At 32.3% G+C, this 23,920-nt stretch overlaps 1 protein-coding gene across 4 annotated transcripts in view; it reads right to left on the bottom strand.

Annotated features, from left to right (window-relative positions):
* LOC138122306 (irregular chiasm C-roughest protein) overlaps positions 1–23,920 on the bottom strand; it is a 329,893-nt gene that overhangs the window by 6,379 nt on the left and 299,594 nt on the right. For 3 of the 4 annotated variants that reach the window (XM_069036512.1, XM_069036514.1, XM_069036515.1), the window contains exons 8-11: positions 20,373–20,528; positions 10,740–10,901; positions 9,604–9,717; positions 5,932–5,980 (exon numbers count right to left, since the gene is read on the bottom strand). In XM_069036512.1, the coding sequence (XP_068892613.1) occupies positions 5,932–5,980; positions 9,604–9,717; positions 10,740–10,901; positions 20,373–20,528 (481 nt within the window). The remainder of the gene's footprint in view (positions 1–5,931; positions 5,981–9,603; positions 9,718–10,739; positions 10,902–20,372; positions 20,529–23,920) is intronic. The other variant, XM_069036513.1, reaches the window with a different exon arrangement.

Below are 23,920 nucleotides of genomic sequence, written 5' to 3'. Positions count from 1 at the left end.
TTTTAAATGTTGCCACATTTAGAGTAACGAATAGGTCCATATCTTCTACAAAAAAGAAGATTGATTTTTTAAAACATTTTTACCTGATGTCTTAATCACTACTTAACAACGTACTACTATGTTGTTCCGCGAATTTTGGGGCACCCAGTATATTATAGCCTTTGGGCTATACGTGAATTTAGTAGGCCATCTTATAGCCTATTCACAACCATTTAATTTGGTGTACCTATAGATAATTAAAATCTCCCGATAAATAAGGGAGCTATGGAGTCGTTTTCTTTTTTGGGGACATATGTTAAAACTAAAATTAAAAGTGAATTTCGACTTTTTCCATGTTGATCTGCTAATCTTACCAAATTTGAAAAAAAGATAGTACATAATAATTATGTAGTTGTTTGGAGCTAGGTTAGGTTATGAAGTGATTTACTTTTTGAAATCACAAATTTCGCAAGAACTGATGTGTGCATGGACGAGTTCTTGTGAAACAACAGCGCGCCTCGAGGCAGCTTGTTACGTTATGTTTCTTTAATGACACCCCTTAACAAGGTATACATATGGGAATCCCATGTGACGACGGTATTATGTTCTTTAAAATAATTTAGAAGAATTGATCTTGAGATCTTGATCTTGAGATACTACTTTGTACCTATACTATTTCCTGTTGTTTTTTTCAATAAAAGATTGTGCTAAAGAATAACATTCGTTCCTTATAATTATGGACTGAATAATATTATTTGTTTTTACTTTTCGTAGTAGGACAAAATGTGACTTACTGAATCTCCACTCAATTGAAGGAATAACTTTGGCATTTATTTTATTCAGTCTAGAATGATCGTGTAGGTTCTGCTGTGCTGTTTTTTCTGGAAAAATACATTGTGCAATGTATAGGTACCTAGTTTCTTATTCTTTAGCCATTTGTCTTTCAGTATTATTTCCTTTACAAAATTGACATTTTCTTCTAAAATGATATCCTAGCTTTGTAAAATCTTCTGAATCAAATCCAGGAATTCTTTAATCTTTTTTGTTCTTTTAATAATATATTTTTTTAATTTGCTAAATACATATGTACGTTTTGCCATCTTTTTGCTGAATATGTACTTTATTGACAATATTTTGGAAAGGATTGGCTCAATTTGAGTTTTTTTTTGGCCATGTCAAAATAACATATTAGTTATTGAGTTATTGTGGTAGTCAGACCGAAAATTATTGGCTTGTTTCGTCAATGCTGTAGGTATACGTATTTGTGTTCTCTTTTCAATCTCCAATTATTGTATATTTTGCCACTGGGTAGTAAATTCTGTATGATATAATAGTCTATGAAATAAATATTTGTTGTTTTGTACCGGGATATCAAAAAATTATCTTGGTCAAAGGTGGTCATGGATTTTCAAATAATTGTCCATGTAAGAATCTGTCCAAAAGTTTTATTTCTTATTTTTTTCCCACACTTTGCAGTAATGCCGAAGGAATTTTATGCATATCTTACAAATTGTGTTGGTGTGTTTCGCGAAACTGGCTCTGTGACTTATAAAAAAGGTGCACGTAGGCCAATCGTTCGTACCGAAGAAATCGTCACACGAAATAAGTTGAGACGGACGTTTTCCAATCCATGACCACCTTTGACCAAGATAATTTTTGATATCCCGGTATAGTGGAATAGTTTGTTCAGCGAGAGATTGGTTGACATAAAAAATCACTAAATTCTACGTAGAGAAAGTAGTACCCAGCGCACGTAAAATTTGAAATGTACCCTTTAAGCAGCAACATTTTTGCCCTGAAATGATGCTCTAATTAATGTATTCTAGTGCATTTTGTAGTGTTGGGTGACAAGTCTACAATTTAAAATCTCCCAATCTCTCGTTGGACGAAGTTTAGTAATAATTTGGTTATATGTAATAACTGTCACTGTTAGTTTTCTATAAATTTTTAAAATTAGTGTTGTCTGGTAAATATGCGTATAATGAGGAAAAAGTTTGAAGCTATGACTTAATTAGAACTTCTGTCACACTGAAAAATGGATCCTAATTTAGTTTAAGTTAAGTGTTGGGAAAAATATGATTATGTACAAAGTATTGACTAAGTGAACTGGCCTGCATGTTCTTCAGATTGCAGTCCAACTGAATATGTATAGAATGCTGTAGGGAAATGTATTATAATTATAACAGGTGCCACCGTAGTCATTCCGGGATCTTGATATTGTTCTCTCAATGAAGAATAGAGAAAAATCCTTGACAGTCTGATCTCACTGATTTATTAGTGGAAACCACAGGGACAATTATTACAGTGTCAAACCTGAATTTTAATTGAATGATAAATTTCCTATCTTTATAAGTCAGAAATATTTTTTGGCAGTTATTTTTTTTTTAACAGAAACAGATATTTACTTCTGGCTTTCGGCAGTTCATTTTAATACTGATGTTCTTAATTCGCAGAAGAACTCAATGGTACGCCGTAAACTGATGGTAGGTACATCGTCAAAAAAATTTCAAAGCTACAAGAGCTCAGAGTTATCCATTTAACATCATTTACATTTTTTTGACGATTTTGTTTGACTTTTATGGTTCTAGGTTCTTTTCTTTCTTAATTATTATGGGTGTTATTGAAAAATAAAAGTAACTCTATATTTTTTAGACAGACAATATTTAAACGAAAAATTTATGGTAGTTAATTATATGAAAAGAAAATTTACTGTATAAAATGAACACACAAGAAGGTGGAGTGAAGATTCCAAATGGGTTTTGCACAGTTGTTGCAGTTTTTCCTTCTTTTTTTCTTTTTTTTTAAGACAAAAATATAACCTCATTTGAGTTACGTTGGGGGGGGGGGTTGGTTCAGTTTTTCTTCTGCGGATTGATTTTCTAATCTACATTTCAGGGATTTTGGCAAAAATGGAATTTTTCCCTGTAAAATTAGGCGAACTCCTCTTTAAATCCTCATGTTATCTTTTGACCTTTGTCGGTCTTCATCCATATAAAATTACATGAAGATATTTTTTTTCTGAGCTTTACAATGCTATTTTGTAGATTTGATTTATTGAAACTCTGAAATTGCCGAAAATGAAGGGAAATACCTTACTTCATCAAAGTCGCACAATTGGTCGCATGGGGTGCAAATGGGACTATTATTTTTTTAGAAAAAAACCATTAATCGCTGCTTTGAACTCACATTTCTCAAAGTTCTACAAGATTACGTGAATTCACAGACCTATAAAAAGTTGCATACAAAAGATACAGTGAAATTTAAAATGCTTGGGATAACGGGTAACCCCGTGCGCCTAACTAAGGGTTAATTTTTGTGTTTCATAATTTTTTGTTTAAATTTAAGTTTTGACACTTCCATACTGACTGACTTTGACTGTGCTATTGGATATAAAAAATAAAAAAATTACGCATTATACAGGGTGTTAGTAAATGATTGGGAATAAATTTCAGGGTGAACTCCTTACGAAAAATGTGGCTTTTAATTCCTAAATAAAGTTTTTCGTTAAAATGAGTACTTAGTTTTCTCAAAAAAATAAAAATAAACGTATTCTGGCATATCCGTATTTTTTACTACTACGATTTAATAATGGTTTTAAAGAAAGAATTTAAACGTGGAAAGTTGAATTTTTTAACGTATGTCAAAATTCTAAACTAATGCGATTTTAGGCAGACAAATGAACTCAGTAGAGAAATTCTCCAACAGTGGACTACATTTTATTTTTTGAGAAAACTACTCATTTTAACGAAAAACATTATTTAGGTTTTAAGCGACATTTTTTGTAAGGAGTTCACCCTGAAATTTATTCCCAACTATTTACTGTAGAGATAAATCCAATATGTTGTCAAAATCGCTTTCAAAAAGAAAATGAAGGAAAGGAATTTCTTTCCTTTCTTTCCTATTGTCTTTTCATCTTTACTTAATAACGTAATGTTCTTCGCATTTTGGGATAGTCTGGATAGTCATTCATCGTTAGCAATTTCTTTGTAAAGTTAACTGCTTTCATATGAGAAATCGTAGCTTCGTTTTATAACATTTTAGGTTTGTTGTTGATGTTATTTGCATTATAATAAATGAAAATAAATACCTGTATTTTTAAGTTTGTCATTATTTTTTCTTACACTGTTTTGTGTGATGTACGTAGCAGCAAATTTTAAAATAATATATAGCTACGTGAGATGTTAATTTAGCTTGACACCAGCTTAATTTGTCTTATCAACATGTAAAAATGTATATTACCGAACAATAAAATGATAAATAAGAGCGTCGTTTTGCAATAAAGCGTGTTAGACAGTAATGTATTATATGCAAAATTACTCGGCATTCCTGGGGAGGAAAGCATCCTCATTTTGGAGGCATAATTTAGATATTCAGTAATGCAAGGCAAGGAGAAGGGAGTTCCGTCCTGTCGTAAAACGAAGAATAAAGACAGCGTTTTAACAGATTGGATCATAAAACTGAACCTTCATGACAACCACGTAACTCTACGCCGAAGCAAAGCGAATTTGTCCATACTATCAATTGAATAAATAGCGTTTATAAACACGAGTTTATTTATACTGACCGAATGCATCCGGTCGTAAACTTTTAAACAATTTGTTGTTCAATTTGAAAAATCAACCAAGTTACGTTGACCGATGGTTACTTGAAATGAAGAACAGACGGGTGGTTATTATACCGAGCTGATTTGCTTACAAAAGTAATTTATTGGACCCTGGAACACAACTCTTTCGTATCTTTATCGAAAGGGCGTTGATAAGCCAGCGTTGCCAATATAAACAAGTCGGAGCTTTTCGGGCTCTTCCTTATAAATATGCGATATCAGCCACAAATAACACACCCGACACTGATTGCCAAACGATAAAGGTTCCTCTAATCTTCGTACGAGAAGCACTACGTTTCCTGCTATCCTAGGCAAACGATTTCAATTCAATGACATTGCAATCTGTGGTAAAATTCGAGCGAGAATGATTAGCCGGGCCTGCATTGTCAAAGCTCAGGTAACACTGCTCATAAATGTTGCATGATAATCACGGAAAATCCTCTCGCTAAGTTGTCTGAATTACAAGAACATTATCGAAAGGTGGAGGAACATAAACTGTTGACAATTTGTCTTTATGTTGCAATAACAATTAAAATAGAACCGTGTGTCTCTCCTGCGAGCGAATAACGACGGCATGTTTCTACTTGATTACTCCGTTTATCTCCGGCTGAAAGCTTTCAGCTGGCAATATGTAAACTGAGTCGTCCATCTGTCGTATCAAAACATTCATATTTATTCCTGTCGCGTCTAGGATGTTTAGCTTCTCTGTTGAACTTTGAAGCCAATCACGGAGTTTTCTCCTCTGGAAATTTAATACACACCAGCTGATGTCTTTTAAAATGTTGGCTTTGAATTAGGCAATCACGAATTTGAATAGACTCCTGATTAGTATTTACTGCGAAGTACAATATTGTCCCGCACAAAAGACAAAGGTGGAGTGTAAATGAGTTTCAAGGTCGCACCAGGTCGAAGATTCTATTCGTCGTACTCATCTCGAAATGAGAATTTTCCGATTTATAATTCGTATTTTGCCCGAAGAGTGCTTTCCATTGTTAAAGGATAGCAATTTCTCTGCAAATTACATCGAAGTGCAACTCACGGATCATTTGATAGTCGGCAAGCATGACAGGAAGTCATAAATAATCGCGAATTGGGGGAAGTAATTAGTAAATCATCGTAATATCGGGACTAATTACTTACAATTTCGGTATTGATTTTGCCAACTTTGTGCCGATGGCTGTTACCGTTATAGATTGTTATCGTGACACATAGTCATTTTCAGCGTTTTCATTTTCTTTCACAAAAGAGACGAACAAGAAATTATTGTATTTTCAAGATCACCGATTCGTAAAAAAGAACTGTGGGAGATGTTTTTTTATTTTCGAAATGAGAAAAAAAATAATACTCACCCATCAATATCTGAAGGTTTGAAATCGCCCTTGCCTAGAACATAATAGCCTGTAAGTAACAATAATCACTTAAATGGTTAAAACATCCTCAAAAATGTTTACCCGTCCCGAATCATTTGCATTTTTTGAGCAGTCTTTCAGCTTAAGAGGTGATTAGAGCAGGTCGCTGTTAATAAACAAAACGCGAGAAAATCGCTAATAATTCCCTTTAGTCATCAAGAAACGTATCAAAAGATTATGAAAGTGCATAATTACTCATCTCTTGATGTTAACGTTACAATACATCAAAGGGTTTTTTAAGCACTAATGGCGGCAATACTAGCACTGTTCATTACGCTGTCTCGTGCCACTTTTCCGCCAACAAAAACAATGGAAAACACGTTTTTCTCATTTAAAGTGTCAAAATGATTTATATTCAGTATAATGTAATATTCGTTATTAAATAACTTTAAAATGACGCTTTGAACAAATTCTAATAAAAAGTGAAACTATTAGCTGGTCATTCGGAAATTAATTTCTTGCATAAAATACTGCATCCATTCATATTTTTATTTGCATTTGTAGTTAATATAAAGAAAAGTACTTGTAAGAGGAGTGGATTTTATATACATAATACAAATACCAATTATTTTTGTTTATTTATTTCTTCGATTATGAAAATCGAAGAAATAAATAAATAAAAAAATAAATAAAAAAATAAATAAAAAAATAAATACGTTACATACAGATTAATTTGCAATAAATATGTTTTATTTACTTTGCTGTTATAATTAATTTCAGAAGAAGGTAAATAAAACAAAATTAAGTAAACATTAATTTAATGATTTTTTTTATTATACCTGAATCATAATCCCTGTTTTTGATACTCAAATGCGTGCGAAAAAGGGCCTTTAAAACACTAAAGCTTTAAGGGTTGCTTAGGTAACAACAAATTCACCTACATTTTGAACAATGATAAATAGACCTTTTTCTACTTTGCGTTCGTACTGATGCTATTACGATACTGTTTTGCGTATCGTAATAGGAAAAGGCGTGATATAATAATAATACTAAAAATAGTGAAATTTAATTTTTTAATTTTACGGATACTGTGGTGACGCGGCAGACCGCAGACGTGACCTTGGGTGGAATCCTTCAACTTTAACGGTTTTAAATTTTTTTTTTCATTGAAAAAGTGGCAAAGTAGAAAAAATACTGTACGACATCTCGTTTATAAGGCATTTTATCGCATTTACTCCTTTAGGACACTTCTCGCTACGCTCGTCGTGCTCTAAAACCGTGCGTGCGATAAAATGCTTCTTATAAGACTCGTGTCATAATATACTATTATACACAATTTATGATAGCAACGAAACAACAATTGATCATTTCTATATCAACGATTAATGACAGAGATTACTTCGGAAAAGGTATTTCAATTTACTTTTTCTGTTATAATTTACAGATCTTAGGCCCATATTCACCAACGCCATTTAGTTAACTGTTGGTTAAAATGCTTCGTTACTTAGATACCTATTGTTGTAACAATGCTTTCGTATAATTTAACCTACAGTTAACTTTAACTGGCATTGGTGAATAGGGCCGTTAGTGCAGGTGTAATAAAAAATAGCGTATGATACACGTTTATAAGGGCCTTTAAAGCACTTGCGCTACGCGTCGTGCTCTTAAACTCGTCGCGCGTGCTTTAAAGGCTTCCTTATAAACTTGTATCATAATATACTATTAAATTAATGCTTACTTAAAAAATTGATGACTTTATAAATTTTGTAGAGGCTCTACTTCAATTATTTTATTTATTGCAGCAAAATAACTTATAGATAAGTACTTTTAGGATTATAAAAGATCATTTAAATTTAAGCGAGCCGCCATCCTGAATCAAAGATGCAAAAAACATGTTTTCACAGAATAACTCGATAACGGTTATATGAGAAAAATGTTCAAATAACAGTTTTAAAGGATAAAATTTAGCAACGTTTTTGTATTTATACTTTTCTTGTAAGTTTACTTTTACTTCTCGTTTTCCTTTGTCTTTGTAGTCATCCTATTTCCTTCATATAATCTTTTGTCTCGTGTGCTCGTGTGCCATTTCTTTGCCAAGTTTTTTCATTTATTTCATTCTTACTTCCTTTTATTATCATGTATATCCTGTTCACGTTGGATTGAACATCAATGGTGCAAATCGCACACATTTGGCATTAACTCATATGAGTTGTCATAGTAACAGGTCAGGTCATTTGCACCACTGATGTTCATTCCAACGTGAACAGATATTAGTTGTGATATTTTGAGTTGGTGAATTTTTCTTTTTGCTGAAGTTTCCTAATTTTTGTCTCTTTATTCCAGATCCAGATTTACTCATTAATTCGGAATCCCATTTTGACTGATTTACCTTTAGCGATTTCTTTTTTTTTTGTAATTTTTCTGGTTTTTGCTTGGACCTCTCTTTTCTCTCTTCTTGTCCGATTATCGTTTATGTAGATTTTTTCTCCCTTTCTGTCATTTTTATTATTATTATTATTAACCAGACGTTTTTTCTCCTAGTTTACTTTGCAGCTTCTACTTTTACTCTCTTTATAAAATTTTCCATTCCTTCTTTTAACGCTCTGGGGTTGTTTGTGTCTATTTTTGCTCCTTGGAGTATTTAATTTTTCCTGCTCTTTTCTTCCTCAAGTTTTCCTATCCTTCCATTTGATACTCTTTCAGAACCTCCATTTCTTTCAATGCCTTTTCACTGATATCTTTCAATTGTTTTACTTCTTTCTTAAATTCTTTTTGTTCAGTTCTCGGGTTTCTTATTTCTTCTTGTACATATTATTTTCATCTCTTTGCTACTAATATGCTGTTTCTTTCTTAATTCTTTTATGTTGTCTGATAAGTTTTTCAACAAGCTCATCATTTCCATCAATTGTTTTTTCATATTGTCTTTAGAATCGTTTCTTTTATTCGGGAATCTGTACGTCGTTTTGGATCTTTTGAATAGATCTTTAATGTCATCATTTTACATTTCGTTGTATATGTATACATATGTATTCTTTTTTTCTCTTGTAATAAGTTTAAGCTCTTGAAATTTGACAATCTGATACTTTTCCTATATATCTTGCTTTTATCCCTTTATGTTTCCTTTATGAAAGTATTATAACGTCACACCACGTGTACTCTGCGGAAGGTAATTATGGTAGGTGTGTTTATTTAACTACCATCCATTCACAATTTGTGAAATAAGAAAGGGCATTTGTTTATTTGATTATATTTGGTTGGTGTACAATATTGCTTAATACATACTAGAGCATTATGAGTGAGTCAATATGAAATAAGTGTATGGATAGTACAGGGTAAAGGTACCGTGCAGTAATTTATGTGCAACCATAAACCAACTTATATTGCAGCGACATTGTAGAAAACATCTGTATCTTATATCTTTACGATTTATTTTACAGAGAATCAATAAACGAGTTAAACCGTCAGTGCCCTAAGAACAAAAGATATATAAAAGAAACAACATAAACTTGGTGGTGGTTTCAGCTCATAAGCGTTATCTTTGTTATATAGGCTTTTATACAAAGGACATCTTTCGTAAAAAATAGGTGAATACGTCTTTTTTACGAGTCAAGATAAGATTGTTGTTCGGAAAGAGTAATTTCACATTGTTATGGTTAAAGGTGACAAACTTACGGGCAAAACAGCATTTCTCAGTACGGACGGCATACACACACCCACATACTAGCAGAAGAAAAGTTACGAGTAGCCCTCCTGTCAAACTGACAAGTGTACTCATTTGCAAGGGTTCTGGAACAGAAAAAGACATAAATTTTGCAGCACGGACAAAGAATTAATTAAGTGAAATGTATTGCTTTCGGTGGTGAGGTGACAAAGCCTTTAATAATAGAAAGTGGTGCCAGTGTTGTAAAATTTTACTTTCTACTTTAGAAGTGATAACGAAACGCCAGTAAATAATTTAATATTATATTATAGTGTTGTCTCTTGTTGTCCCCTGAAAATATCTATGTGTAGAACTTTGTAGGTAATGTAAATGTTTGCATATTTTTTGAAATTACTGCTACAAATTGAAATTCATCCTTGCTTGGGTTCTTGCTTGTAAATTATTATCATGGTATAATTTATTACTACATATTTGTCATTCAAAAAATTTGATTTATTTTTTCAGTTGAATAAGGAAAATTTGAAAGAGAAGAAACAACGAGACACCGTAATTTAGTTATTTATGAAAAATAGAAAAACTTATATTTGAAAGAAGTCTAACTAATGAAATTCTGAAATGAGACGTTCGTAACTGGTTAAGTAAAATCTGTACAATATTTGATAAAAAATTAACATTGTTAGAAAAAAGAAACTTTTAAATTAAGATATTAAATTCTGTAGAGAATTAAGTTTTTAAAATTTTTACATATTTAACGATACCTATAACTCTCTCAGACAAGTTTTGCCTTAATTCCAATTTGCAGCGCGACTTTCATTATTCAAATATGGCAATGGAGACTTTTTAAGATAATAATAATACGTATACCTTCTGGAGACATTTAATTAAAGCCAGTTCTTAACTTCAATACTCGCAATTTCGAATAAATTTTATACGGCACCACTCATAATTAAACTTATACCTTGGGGGTTTCCAGCATTTTGCAGCGTCGGCTAATTGAATGGATTTAATATATTCTGTTTAGACTGATTTATTAGACTGATTTAATGCCGTGATATTTTCATATAATCGAAACGTCAAATTTAATTTAATTACAATAAGAATCGATAAAAGCTAATCGTAATTTTCAGGCGAACGTCTGAAGACTCACCATTCACAAAGAGTTGAACTGCATGACGATCAGTTCCTCTGTCGTTCTCCACAGCCAAATAATATGCCCTGGAATCCGTAGCTGAGGCATCTTTGATGTGCAGTGTGGCCAAGTAGCAGTCTTCTCTTTCTTCTTGAATCACGTCATCTACTTTGTAACGACCTAAACATATAAAAAACATCTAGACCAAAACCAAAACAATAAATCTAGATTGGGCGCTCTAGGTCAGATAACATCTACATAATGTAGTAAAGAAAAAAATTAAAAGTGGCAAATAAAGCAGCATAAAAAGATAAAAGGAAGACATTTCTTGTTTAATACATATAGGGGGCGAGCCAAAAGCTTGGATTAATGAAAATATTATCTTTTCCGTTGAGTTTTCCGAAAAGAACTCGCACAGATCAATTTTATTTTTTTAAACGAAACATTTTTCCATCATTTTTATTTTTCCAACCATTTCGGTTTCCGTGCAATGACGTTGTTGTCAGTTTTTTTAAATGGCAAATTGTGTTTTATGTCTACGTACGATTTATGACCATTGGACTGATGGTTCTTGGAATAACGATTTTTTAAAATTAAACACATTGTAGTAAGGCAATTAGAAACACTTGCAAAGATTCACTGATTTTATACATTGTGACGTGATGGACAATGGGGTAGTAGGGGTAGCAGGGATCCTTCTTAAGGCCTACTACCACCATTTTGCCAACTCATTGTAAAGTATTGTCCTCCACTCATTATTATATGCTTGTATAGCGAGTAAATAACATTATTATTTTTGTATAATCAGGACTTCTGTTTTACAGGATCTTGATAAAGGACTCTGCGTACCTCTTGTGTTACTGAATTATTGCAGTAATTACTAATATTTTAAGGATATTTGATACTATAAAGACCATGCTGCTTTATTTGCCAAGTTGTTTTAATTTAAATTTAAATCGGTCTTGGTAAAGTAGAATCGAATTTTTTATTGTAGGATTCAAATGTAGTGATTCGTCTTCAAAAAATTATAAATGGTAATATTCTTTTAAATTAGATTTTGATTCAGTAACATTCTACTTATTAAATTACATTTTTTTTTTTTTACATAATTTAAAATCTTTCCTTGTTTGTTCCGGTAATAACCTTTCACATGTAGCGGACGCTAGAGTTCTAGGATATATTATCGATGAAATTCCTCCTTTCAAAGAAGGATCATTTATGTTACTAGATTCACATTTTTTATTATTATTACCAATTTATTATGCCATTATTATGCATGCATGCTTTGCACATTATGCAATCCAAGCCGGGCTTTCTTTATTTACACTTAAGTTAAGACAACTTTATAAGCTTTGGTCTTCCAGCAAATAATGTATTTAAAACATGTACAAAATTATATTTTTTGAGCTGTGTTTAGAATTAGAAATGGTTTTTGTTTTGTATTTTTTGTACTCATAGCCTTGAAAGCAACGCTTCCAACATCCAACGCTCGCTCCGAAACGAGTGCTTCCCGGTCGACTCGAATGTAAAAATTGCAAAAAACACTGGCCCTTTGAGGCATTAAAAAAAAAATCTGTCTTGATAATAATAAAATTTAGTTCATAAAATACAACTTCCCTGGGTTTTCCTCCATTAAAAAATTACGGAAAGATTTATAATCGTTGAAAATTGTTCCTACAAAATTCACAAATTATTGCAAAAATTGAAATATCAAGTGAAGCAATCGTTTCCAATAACCAAAGATCACTGCCTACTTGGTTTTATGTTCGTTTATGTTTAATGTATTAAAACAAAAAAAAATTAATTTAATTTTCGTACAAAAAATATTGTACGAACCACTTGCGTGAAGACATCTTCCGTTCATTCGCGCATTAATTAAAGGCACTCGCTCCTTCGTCGCTCGTGCTTTAAAAAATGCGCTCATGCGGGAACATCATCTTCCCGCACTTGGTTCGTAAATAACTATTTTAGTATACTGTGCTGGTAGTAGGTGTCTACTGCCTTGACGACGAGTCCGGTAGACACATGTTTATGGTCTAGTCCGTTTTACTTTCTACGGCGGCCGGTAGCAAATGTCAAATAATTCGTCAGATTTATTGGATTTTATTTATATAAAAATTAAATGTACAATTACCTATATCATTGAAATGGTTTTCTAAATCTAAAGGCAAGCATTACCCTTTGATCAATCCAAACAACTTTATTTCGTATTCTCCAATTGTAGAACAACTTGTACAAATATCTTCCCGATGATTTTTGGAGCAATAAGTTTGATCGCGCACTATCTACCTTTTCCAAAAGGTGGTCTGGGAAGAAAACTTGACTTCTGCTTCGGTTCGGTTGTGAGAATTCATTTTATTAAAGGAAGTTAGCGCAAATGAAAGAAATCACATGAAAAACTTCGACAGACTGAATTTTGATGAATCGTTTGTTATCATAGTAACAAGGCATAGCAATCTTTTTCAAAGTCAAATTTTTTTATTTAAATTTATTTTCTTTTAAATAATTGTCTTAGTATACTAAAAAATCTTGTACTATGCCGGCCAAAAAATTTTGGCCGTCATTGTCTGTCAATTCAAAAAAAAAAAAATTGTAATCCGCACTTTACTGTCATCATGATTACCGTCTTGATTATGAACGTTATTTTTGGGGTGGTAAATTTCAAAACTCAAAATTATTTTGTCATTTCTACTACACAGAACGTTTACCTCAGATTATCTATGTACGATTGCTCTAATTTTGTTCATTCATGTCGGATTTTTGGAATATCTGAGCTTCAAACAGTTTAAATTGATTGTCAAACTGACAAGAATCGAAAGTGGGGTTACGATTCCTTAAGGTTTATTTACACTTTACTTGAATGTCAAGAAAGTGACGGCCGCCATAGTACGTCACACGACCGGTAGACGCATTATGGCCTCGCTAGTTTGCAAGTCTCGCCCTATCGGGCTCGACCTATAATTCACTAGCTCGTCCATAAAAACGTTACTACCGGTCTTGTAACGTAAATAGCTATTGTGTGTGTTTCTCTGTATGTTTTATTTTGTCTTGTTTTTTGAGATTTTGGCTGATTAGTATTAACTATACTTTATTAGTTTTTCTTATTTAATTTGAAGCGTTTTAGTTTGTTTTTCAAATAAAGTTACTAGTCATTTCTTTTATTTACATGTGATTAGGGCAAAATTTAATTTTGTTTTTTTGTAGTGCGTAGTTAAAAGTTATGTTTTTTCTGCAAATGCCATGGTTTTAGATATTGCCATGAATTATCCTTTGTACAGTTCTCATTGTATGACTTGTAAATTAGCGACAATTTCGTCAAATTTTCTCATCCTAAGTGACGAATTGGAAACCCCACGCAGGACACTTTTTCGCTACTTTCTGTTTTAATATTTTCCTTTAGTTTTAGCTTCAATTTGCTGTACTGCATTTAATTATACCGATAATAATTAATCATTTTCTTACATGTTTTACTTAACAGTAGATAATAAATGGCGTTCTCAAAAATTTTCAAATTTCGAATTGAAGGTAGTTTAACTTAATGATATGGTTCAAAGAATTATTTAAAGTATAAAATTATAATGTGCTTTTTAAAAAGAATAATTAGAACCTGTTTACAAAATAAACTGAGTTGTCTTTGTACCTACATAAAAGACTTCTCCGCAATATTTTCAAGTTTATGCCACTAATTAGAAAATATCCAAAACTAAGGTAATTTCGTGTAGTGCCATGTGATTGCTACAAATCAGAATATAAATCAAATAAAATAAGTACTTACTTCACTTGAAGATCTCCTTTAGTTCTTAAGTGTACTTTCATCAATTATTAGTTTCATATTTAAGAAGATATAAGACTGGAGCTTGTTTGATGATGTACTAAGAAAACTGCTTACATTGTAGAGCACATAAAACTTTAGGGAATATTAAAAAAGTTTAGCACATGGCACATCATTCTGGATGTAAAATTAATTTGTATCGTGAACACAAAATTTTGGGTAAGAATCTGCACGTATAGATATATTGAAATTAATTTTGGTAGTAACATATATTTTAATATTTCGTAAAAGGTGCTCAATTATTATACTTCGTCCAGCGAGGGATTGGGAGATTTTAAATTGAAGGCTTCTAACCCAACACTACAAAATGCACTAGAATACACTAACCAGAGCATAATTTCAGGGCAAAAAATGTTACTGCTTGAAGGATATATTTCAAATTTTACGAACGCTAGGTAATACCGTGCCCTCGAAAATAAAAAAATCGAGATGGCCATGATTAATACACTTCAGTTGGCAGCACGTAAAAATTTAATTCAAATATCATCAGATGTCATTAATTACAATAATAACTGTCATTCCGGACTTTCAAGGCACTAATCAACAACTTGCCTTGATTATTTTGTTTTCCATACCTGAAAAACAACGTGTTCAAAAACAGGCCTGGCACAATTCCCGAATTAATGCAAGTAATTACTAATAACTGCAATTTAATTGATGTCCCCGGTCCCGACTTTGCGAAGGTCATTTGAAAACATGAAGCGAAGAGAGTAACATAATGCAGACCTTTAAGAAAATCAAGATTTCAACGTTCTCAAAATCACTAACCTAACTTTTAAGACTGACATTTGATAATTGAAATTTTAACGAATTGCCAACTGAAATTCTTGGTCACAGCCAACTCTAATTTTTTTTTCGATCTCACGGAACTTTCTCTGCGTAGAATTTAGTGATTTTTGTCAACCAATCTCTCGCTGGACAAACTACATACACATATCCAACAAGCATTTGCTTTTAAGACAACAAATAAACGAGAAATTACGATTGATTAGTGATGACTAGGTTTAAATATTAGCTAATTTAAATTCAATCTTTTAAAAACATATAAAACAAAAGACTTGTCGGTGGTTGGTTGGCTAATATATTTTCTGCTTTTTCATGTTACTACTAATTTTTAATTAATAGTAATTTTTCTCACATTAAAATAAAATTGATTTGCTGAAAATTATAATCAGATGAACTTAATTAAAATGAGGTGATTTAAGAATATTTATATTTCTGATATAGTTGTCAATGTGATTTGATTACTTTATTAATAAATAGAAGGGTGGCTTAAAGCAGATAATTCGCAATTTGATTCGCATCTCTGGTACAATATTTTATGATTTATTAGGCAAGATTTCCTCCGAATTCGATATCGTGGTGGTTAGGACAAGATGGTGTGAGAGTTCACAATGCAGGTGTTGCTACGAGTTTCCTAAATTGTTCACACAGTCATATTCTTTTCCACAAAAGAAATTTCGATATGATCGTTTCTGTTTTTACAGCTGTGGAGTTTTCATCGATTAAGCGACATCCAAGTTTTACCGAGCAAAAAAAACACTGGTCTCGGATATAGCTAATGTTCTTTCTTCACATAAACGCGTACATAACGCTAAAATGTTGTAATGTTAATCGATACATTATCTAACATGTTTCAACCATCAGACTGTTAAAATTCCAATGTTACTTTTGTGTAGAAATCACAGGTTCTCATGTGCAGGTCGCAATTTAACTCTACATCAGATATCAATTTGTAACCCAATTACAAAGAATAAAGACCAAAATTTTAAATTGTCTGCGATTGTGTGGTTGAGCAGTTTACTGAAACCGTTTCTGAAGTTAAACATATCGTTTCAGATACGCTTATTAAACAAAAAGCCATTTATTTTAAACTCAGTTCAGAGGAATTACCGTTACACCTAACGATTCAATTACTAAACTCTAAATGTAATTATTTAACAAAGCAGACCTTCGCGTACACGCTTTATTTAATATGAGCAGAGTTGATGAGGCTCTCGAGTTGTTGATAAAAGAGATGGGAGATGCGAGAGACAAATTATATGGTATCCCGTTTTACATCAACCGACGTTTCATATTAATCATTCCAATGAGGAAAGCGACTAGGGATTGAAATGTTTCCAGGCGATACCTGGATCAAAAGTCAAACAGATTTGTGAAATTAATTATTACTAAACGTATGTTTGATTAAGTAAATCCAATGTGTAACAATACTGTTATATCGTTTATGTCAGATCGGAAACTAGAGTATTTGAATAAAAATAAGCACGTTGTTTGAATGTAAATATGTATCTTTAAATAGAGTAAATTTTATTCCCAATTATAATCTAAAGGCAAACTAAAGTAAATTTTGAATTAAACAGTACCTAGATTATAGTAACTTTGATCCACAGAGAATTAGTTGAATTTACTTGTTTATGCCGTAGCTGTTTGTTTACTAAAATGAAAATTACTCTAGCAAACTATACCGATGGATGAAATAGGAATTTCTAGTTAAAGTTTTAATTTTGAAACTATCACTAACAAATGTATTCTTATGTTTCTACACAAAGGTAAGTTAATTGCTGGTATTTATACTGTAATAATAAGCAATTAAACAAAAATGTATTTTATTATTGAAATATTAAAAGAGTATCTCTATTATAAAGTAAAGATAGAAAAGTAAAGTAATAGTGTATTATTTGAATGAGCAGATAATGATGGCTACTACTGATTTTGTGTCACGAGCCGATGGCATGTGACGTAATTCATCCGAGCAAGTAATACCCATGAGCCGCGAGTAGAATACTATACTTTTTCTCCGACAATAAAGAGAAACTGATAAATAAGTTTCATTATTAGACAAACTTGATACCATTGCATCAAAATTTGCGATTGGACTTCATAAACTAGTTGCTATGGTATTTGATGTGATTTTTTAAATTATTTTTCAACGGGGCATGAGTGATGAACCCTGTCATCTTATGAAAAACACTTTAATAATTACAGTATTATACAATAGGGGTAGAAAAACCAATTTACGAAAAAAAAGATTGTCGGTAGAAAACACTTTGAAGTTCTAATTTTGTTGTTGTTGTTGCAACATACTGCAGACGCGCGTTTTTTCTGAATAAGCATTATAAAGAGATATATTGAGTTATATATATTTCGGGAGAGAATTTTTTTATCTCACAAAAATAGTACTGTTGTTATTTTATTACCCCGAAACTCAACAATCCTCTTAGCACCTCTCTTTATTTTTTAAAATAGATTTCGTAGTTCAAAATCCCCACAAAAAACTGGCTCCTGAGATGTATGTACTTTAAAGGTTGTGCAAATGTTTAACCTGTGATCGAACCCTACAAAAGGTAATGATTGAACCAATAATGCCTTCTACAAATGTTGATATTTTTCGAGAAAAAAAGGGCTAAAGTTTTCCAAAAAAAGTTTGTGAACCACTGAATTTAATGAAAAAATGGGTCAAAAAAATCATAGTAGATTTTTTTGTTGTCATTTAATTCAAAATTAAGTCACTTTGACAAGAACATCAATCTTAACGTCAATTTAAATCACAAATGTCTTTCACCAACCTCGAGAAAATCAATTTATGGTTTTTGTTCTATGGCGAAGCCCGTGGATATTCAGAGCTAGCACGGCAAATCTACGGTGAAAGGTTTTTTCAATAAGTTATACGGTGCGATCAATTAAAAAATAAATCGAGTCGGCGTGTTATACCTATGGCAACCCATGCTATAGCATAGGCTCCAAAGCAAACTCGATTTATTTTTTAAATGATCGCTCGGTAGTATTGTATTTTTTATAATATTCTATAAGTTTCAACTATCCCACCTCCACCCGGCGGCACGGCAATTTTGCCGGAGTACATACACTATTACGGATATTACTATCATGTAATAGTGCAGTGCTTATCAACATAATTACCGGCGTCTCGCCTCCGCATTATGACTTTGTTGTGTATTATGTTCTGTGTCAATGTTAAGGAACTTCCTCACGATGTGACATGAGTATAATAATATACCTTTTTGAATTTCAACTACCAATGTGTTATCTAAATCCAGAATTTTTAAATTTTTAAAAAGAGATTGCGGTACTATTCCCGTTGCTGAAATTACATTACTATAAGTAATAATAACATTAGCACACTAGCACTTTTCCCGCTGACGGTAAATACGTAAAAGACTAAATTGCGTATTTAATTTTAAGTAGTTTTGACGGTCATTTTGAGTTCAGTAAATACTCAAGTTTTGAGTATGATTGAAGGATAAGAATTTTGCTTTCAAGTTCAAGAGTAAAAAATCCGACCGGGCTTTTGGTCAAAAAGCAGGACATGTCCGGCTTTATCCGGACGTCTGTTCACCCTATTTAAACTAATTATTTAATTCATTGAAATGATAATCAAAGTGAGGTTATACATCTAAATCTGCGTTTGTAAAAAGGAGATAAAACCAGGGCATGTTTGACCACAATATTTTTGAACGCTAGCTTGATATTTGTCTAGTGACAGAACATTTTAAAATTTTTGGTAAACTGCAGCAAAGAGTTGCATTTAACAATTTGTGTAATGGTAAATTTAAGATCTGATAAGTGATTACATAATATTACAAAATTTACAAATTACAAACTTGCCTATGATAGTGTAATGTTTTAATATGATGTTTCTTAACACTTTTAAATCAAATAAATAATTGTTCAAGTAAACTGTTTATGAAAAACGAATATAAGGGGATGCTATTGAATGGTTTGTACTCACATAAAGAGCAATGTTTACCAAAAATGCGGCTAATAATATAGAAAACTTTGATGAAAGGATAAAACTGAACGTTAAAAATTTTCTTACAACAACTTGGACAACATAATCGAAGTTTTCAGGATTAACTCTCCTTTATTCTTCAGCGATCAATGAAGCTCTTTTTTAATACTCATCTTTTGTTATCGCATTGTTAGCTTCAATTATAATGATTAATAATTGATACTAGTGTAAACTTTATCGAATTTTTACAATATAGAAATCACAAATTAAATGTGTAACAAGATTCAAAAAATGCTTGTGTGCTTTATTTGCACTCATTTTGTTTTTTACTTTGACATATTAATAGCATTTTCTTTAATATTCACTGATTGCATGAAAATAGTAAAATTTTGCATGATTTCAATGAATTTATTTGTATTATGTAGAGTTATGATGTTTGGAGAAACTTTTGTAATTCAGCGTCCAAGTATAGTTATTTGTATTTCTTGTCCTTTATTGGATTTGTGTGTTCGGAATTGTTCGCCTGATATCTAAACAGGCTAAATCCGGTGTTATCTGATTCCAGAGATTCGTCCTCTTCATAAATATGACGCTTTCAACTTTGTCGGTGGTTTAGTGGCAAAGTTATAAAAGCATGTGTGGGATTACAGTGTATTTCCCACTTCTTAGGATCTAAACGACCTTCTATAACTTTATCTGCCGTTGATCGCCTCTCTTATTCTAGCTCGACTATCACACTGAAATTTAGACCAACCCTGTGCAACATTTTGTTAAATTCAAGTCAGTCCTTAATATCAGAGTACTAACAGTCTCCAGTTTTAAAACGAAAAGGATAACGCTCCTGTCCGTGCAAGCTAAAGTCAATATTTGGAGCTAATCTGCGTATACATTAATTTAAAGAGTGGTATATACAAGCTTCCGATGATGCTAACTTTATTAGGGAGCAAGCGTTAAGCCTGAAAATCTGCATTTTAAACGAGCTTTCAAATGAAATTTTAGACATCATTATACCTAATAAATAAGAAGTTGCTTACAAAATAAAATTTTATTATTATCTTTATGTCCTTACCCATCTCGGAGCCTGCTTCCAGTCGAAGAGATCCCCATTCCCACCTTACAGTCCTGGGCCTGGGATCTGCACAGACGACCATACTAAGATCTGCAAGTTGTCCTTTTTCGACAAACACTTCAGGTGTCGCTGATTGTCTCAGCACCTGAGGAGCACCTATAAAATATAAATCGGTCATAACAAAATGTGGAGACACATAACATATTTCTAATAAACCACTACCAGATGAATTCACAAAGCAAAATTATCGAGTTTATGCTTCTTCTGCTATGTATCTTAAATTCTTAAAATGAAATATTTAAATAATCTTACACAGATTTAATATTATGTATTTAGTTTTTAATTAATTTATATTACTATATGAATTGTTGTTTTAAATAAAGAACGTTTATTTTGTTGTATTTTTTTATTATCGCACATATTTATAATATTTTTATGGATGTTGGGGAGAACTTTATTCACTTAAATAATGCCTCAAACTTTTCTAATACTACTGTGAGTTTCAAACACAGAACACTGAGCAAACTTTTTGATAGTATTCAGCGTTAGTTGCTTTCTTTGCTTTCCGTTTTTTTTAAGGGGGGGGGGTATTTTTTACAAGTTTCGTCTACAACAAAGTTTCTTCACAATATACAGGGTGATTCTGAAATAAGTTTGGAAAAAAAAGTGGAGTATCCTTGACACAAAATAATTTTGCGAAAATGACTTTTGGAGGTGAAATCAAATGGATGGAAGTTACCCTATATCCTTGTATTTTCAACGCCTATGAATCGGGAAAATTTGTCCGAATTTGTTCATTTCATTAGCAACCATTGTTACATCAACTCCACAATAATGTCGTAGGTGCAAGTACACTGCTTTGTAAATGTTTCTATGGAAATGATCGAGAGGAATAAGGTTACGTTTGTGACTGACGGGCACCTTTGATTAATATTATTGTTACTAAACTACCAACATAATCATAACCTTTAACTCAGCAGCGTACTACCAATTTTAACCAAATTTTCAATCATTTGTATCTCGAAAACGAAAAAACTTTTATAAGAATTTTTTTTTGTCTATGACTTCTTCTCATCATCACAATTACCGTTTTTTTTTTCCAAACTTATTTCAGAATCACCCTGTATATAAACAGTCACTTAAATTCAATTAAAAATATTCTGGATGAGCAATCCAGTCATTCCAATATGTAAAGTCCATTCATTTTGTACTGAACTTTTCAAGGTCAAATAATTTTATTTTTTGGCTCTGTAATTATGTTTTGTAAATAATGACATGCAGGTAAATACCGTAAACGTTGAATTGAGCATTGCTAAATCACATTATGTTGGTTAGATGCATGTCACTATTTACAAAACATAATTACAGAGCCAAAATTTAAATTATTTGACCTTGAAAAGTTCAATACAAAATGAACGGACTTTAGTAACATATTTACTATTGCAACAGCTCAATGAGATATTCCTAAAAATTTAGTACAACGCATACATCGTCTCATTTAAATCACTTAGGCCCGGTTTCTGGAAACATTTTATTTGGCCAGTTAGTTAACTCTCCGATAAATACAAAAATCATGTAATGTGATTGGTCACTTTCTAGCGTTTCTATAGCAACGCTTGATTTAACCGGCCGTTAACTTATCGGACCGTTCCAGAAACCGGGCCTCAAAAACTTAATTCTTTTAAACTCAGATATATTAAATAAAAATAATGTTTTTATTCTTTTCACTGTCAAATTTTGATGAAGACACGCGAGTAGGTATACCACTGTACAAACTGAACACTTGTGGATGAAACGTGGGAACCAAATGGACCGTGTTTAAAATTTTGTAACGAGAACAACAGACTAAAAGATATACAAAATGAGAGTGAGTGAGAGGGATTTAAGAACTCAGATTCTTACCGTCCAACTCTGAGGAGTATGTCTAAAGCGAACTGCCACATTCAAGTGAATAAGGATGTGATTAAACAAAGCCTTATAGAACGAGAATTAACAACAGGTCCAGCTTTGACAGTAAAGCTTTGCAGAAATAGAATTGCTCTTGCCCACAAGCATGTTAACTGAATCGGAGTTTTGTTGTGTTAAAAAAAAAACAGAACTTGTTTGTACAAGAAACCTAGAATGTAACAGTATACACAATATTATGCAGAGACAACGTGACTCTTGACATATTTGGTACGTTTGTCGCGTTTTAACTATAATGTGTTCGTCCGAATAAAAATTTATCCTATATCTAATATCCGACATTGTCTCATTCCTATTTTATCGTTCTATGTACGATAACGTCAGGTGAAATCGTGCAAGAGGACTTGAAAGAACCGTAAATCAAATATTATCAGGACTAGTTTTATAACTAGATTTTCACGACATGTTGCTGCGATGGCTTTATTAGGAGGAAACGAACGAAATCACCTTTGTTGTAACGCTTTTCTTACCGTTATCTATTGTTTGGTAAAACAGCCTGTTTACTTTATAGAAAGAATGTCTTCATTGTAATTAATTATTAATTTTTACTCTTATGTATCATAATTTGGGATTTTAAACTTTCAATTTGAACCAATTAGATTAAAAGGGAATGACGCTGGTTAGTAGTTAGCAAATTTTAACTTTGAATATGATTTTCTTTTATGAAAGTATTTTTTATGATAAAATAAGATTTTAAAATATTCCGTGTCGTCGGAAGCTACGGTCAGATGGGTGCCAGCATGGGGGTGTCTAAATTAACATTATATTGAAAATATAAAAAAGGGTGCAATATTCATCACACTATCTCCAATGTACATCAGTTCTCTGGTAGTCATCAAAGAAAAATGTCATCCTGCAGCAGTGGTACCGTGTGCCAGATCGAAAAGAAATTGGTGGTGCTTCCAGAATCGCGCGTACAGTTAGAATGAAGAATCTGTCTTACAAGGCGAGGTCGCCAGATGTGCGATGGCTTTTTGAACAAAAAAAATCAGGGTGGTTACCCCGACTGCCCATATCACCACCCTGAAGGGAAACGTGTGAACGTTTATGAATTTACGAGAAAAAAAATGGCAAATTTTGACACATTTCCGCGCCGGTGGGCCAGGCTGAACGTCGACGCTCCGGGTTAGAATGTTTTTGCCGGAGTTTTTTTTTTTATTACTGAAATAAAAAAAAACGCATGACTGTAATATTCTTTTTGTTTTTTAATTAAATTTTGTAAATGAAATTAGGTTTTCAAAATTTTATTTTTAAACGCCTTTAGCCGACTGGCCCACCACTTTTTTTTCTCGTAAATTTACGAGCGTTTGGGCGTTTCCTTTCAGGGTGGCGACATGGGCAGTCGGGCCAACCATCCTGATTTTTTTTGTTCAAAAAGCATATCTGGCGACCTCTCCTGGTTAGATGCTTTTAAGGATGACGATACCAAAAGCATTAGTGAAGTTGCGCGCCTATTACACATTTCTGATGCTTTAGTTGACAATATTTCTTTAATTTTTTTTTATCTCAAACTCTCCATAGCTATGAATTGTACATCCAAAATAAATATTTTGGTACGAACTAAGCTCGTTTCCTGCTAAATT

Source organism: Tenebrio molitor, chromosome 1 (assembly GCF_963966145.1).
Source record: "Tenebrio molitor chromosome 1, icTenMoli1.1, whole genome shotgun sequence".
Taxonomy (NCBI): Eukaryota; Metazoa; Arthropoda; class Insecta; order Coleoptera; family Tenebrionidae; genus Tenebrio; species Tenebrio molitor.
The sequence above is the reverse complement of the archived record's forward strand: the minus strand, read 5'-3'. Positions and strand labels throughout refer to the sequence as shown.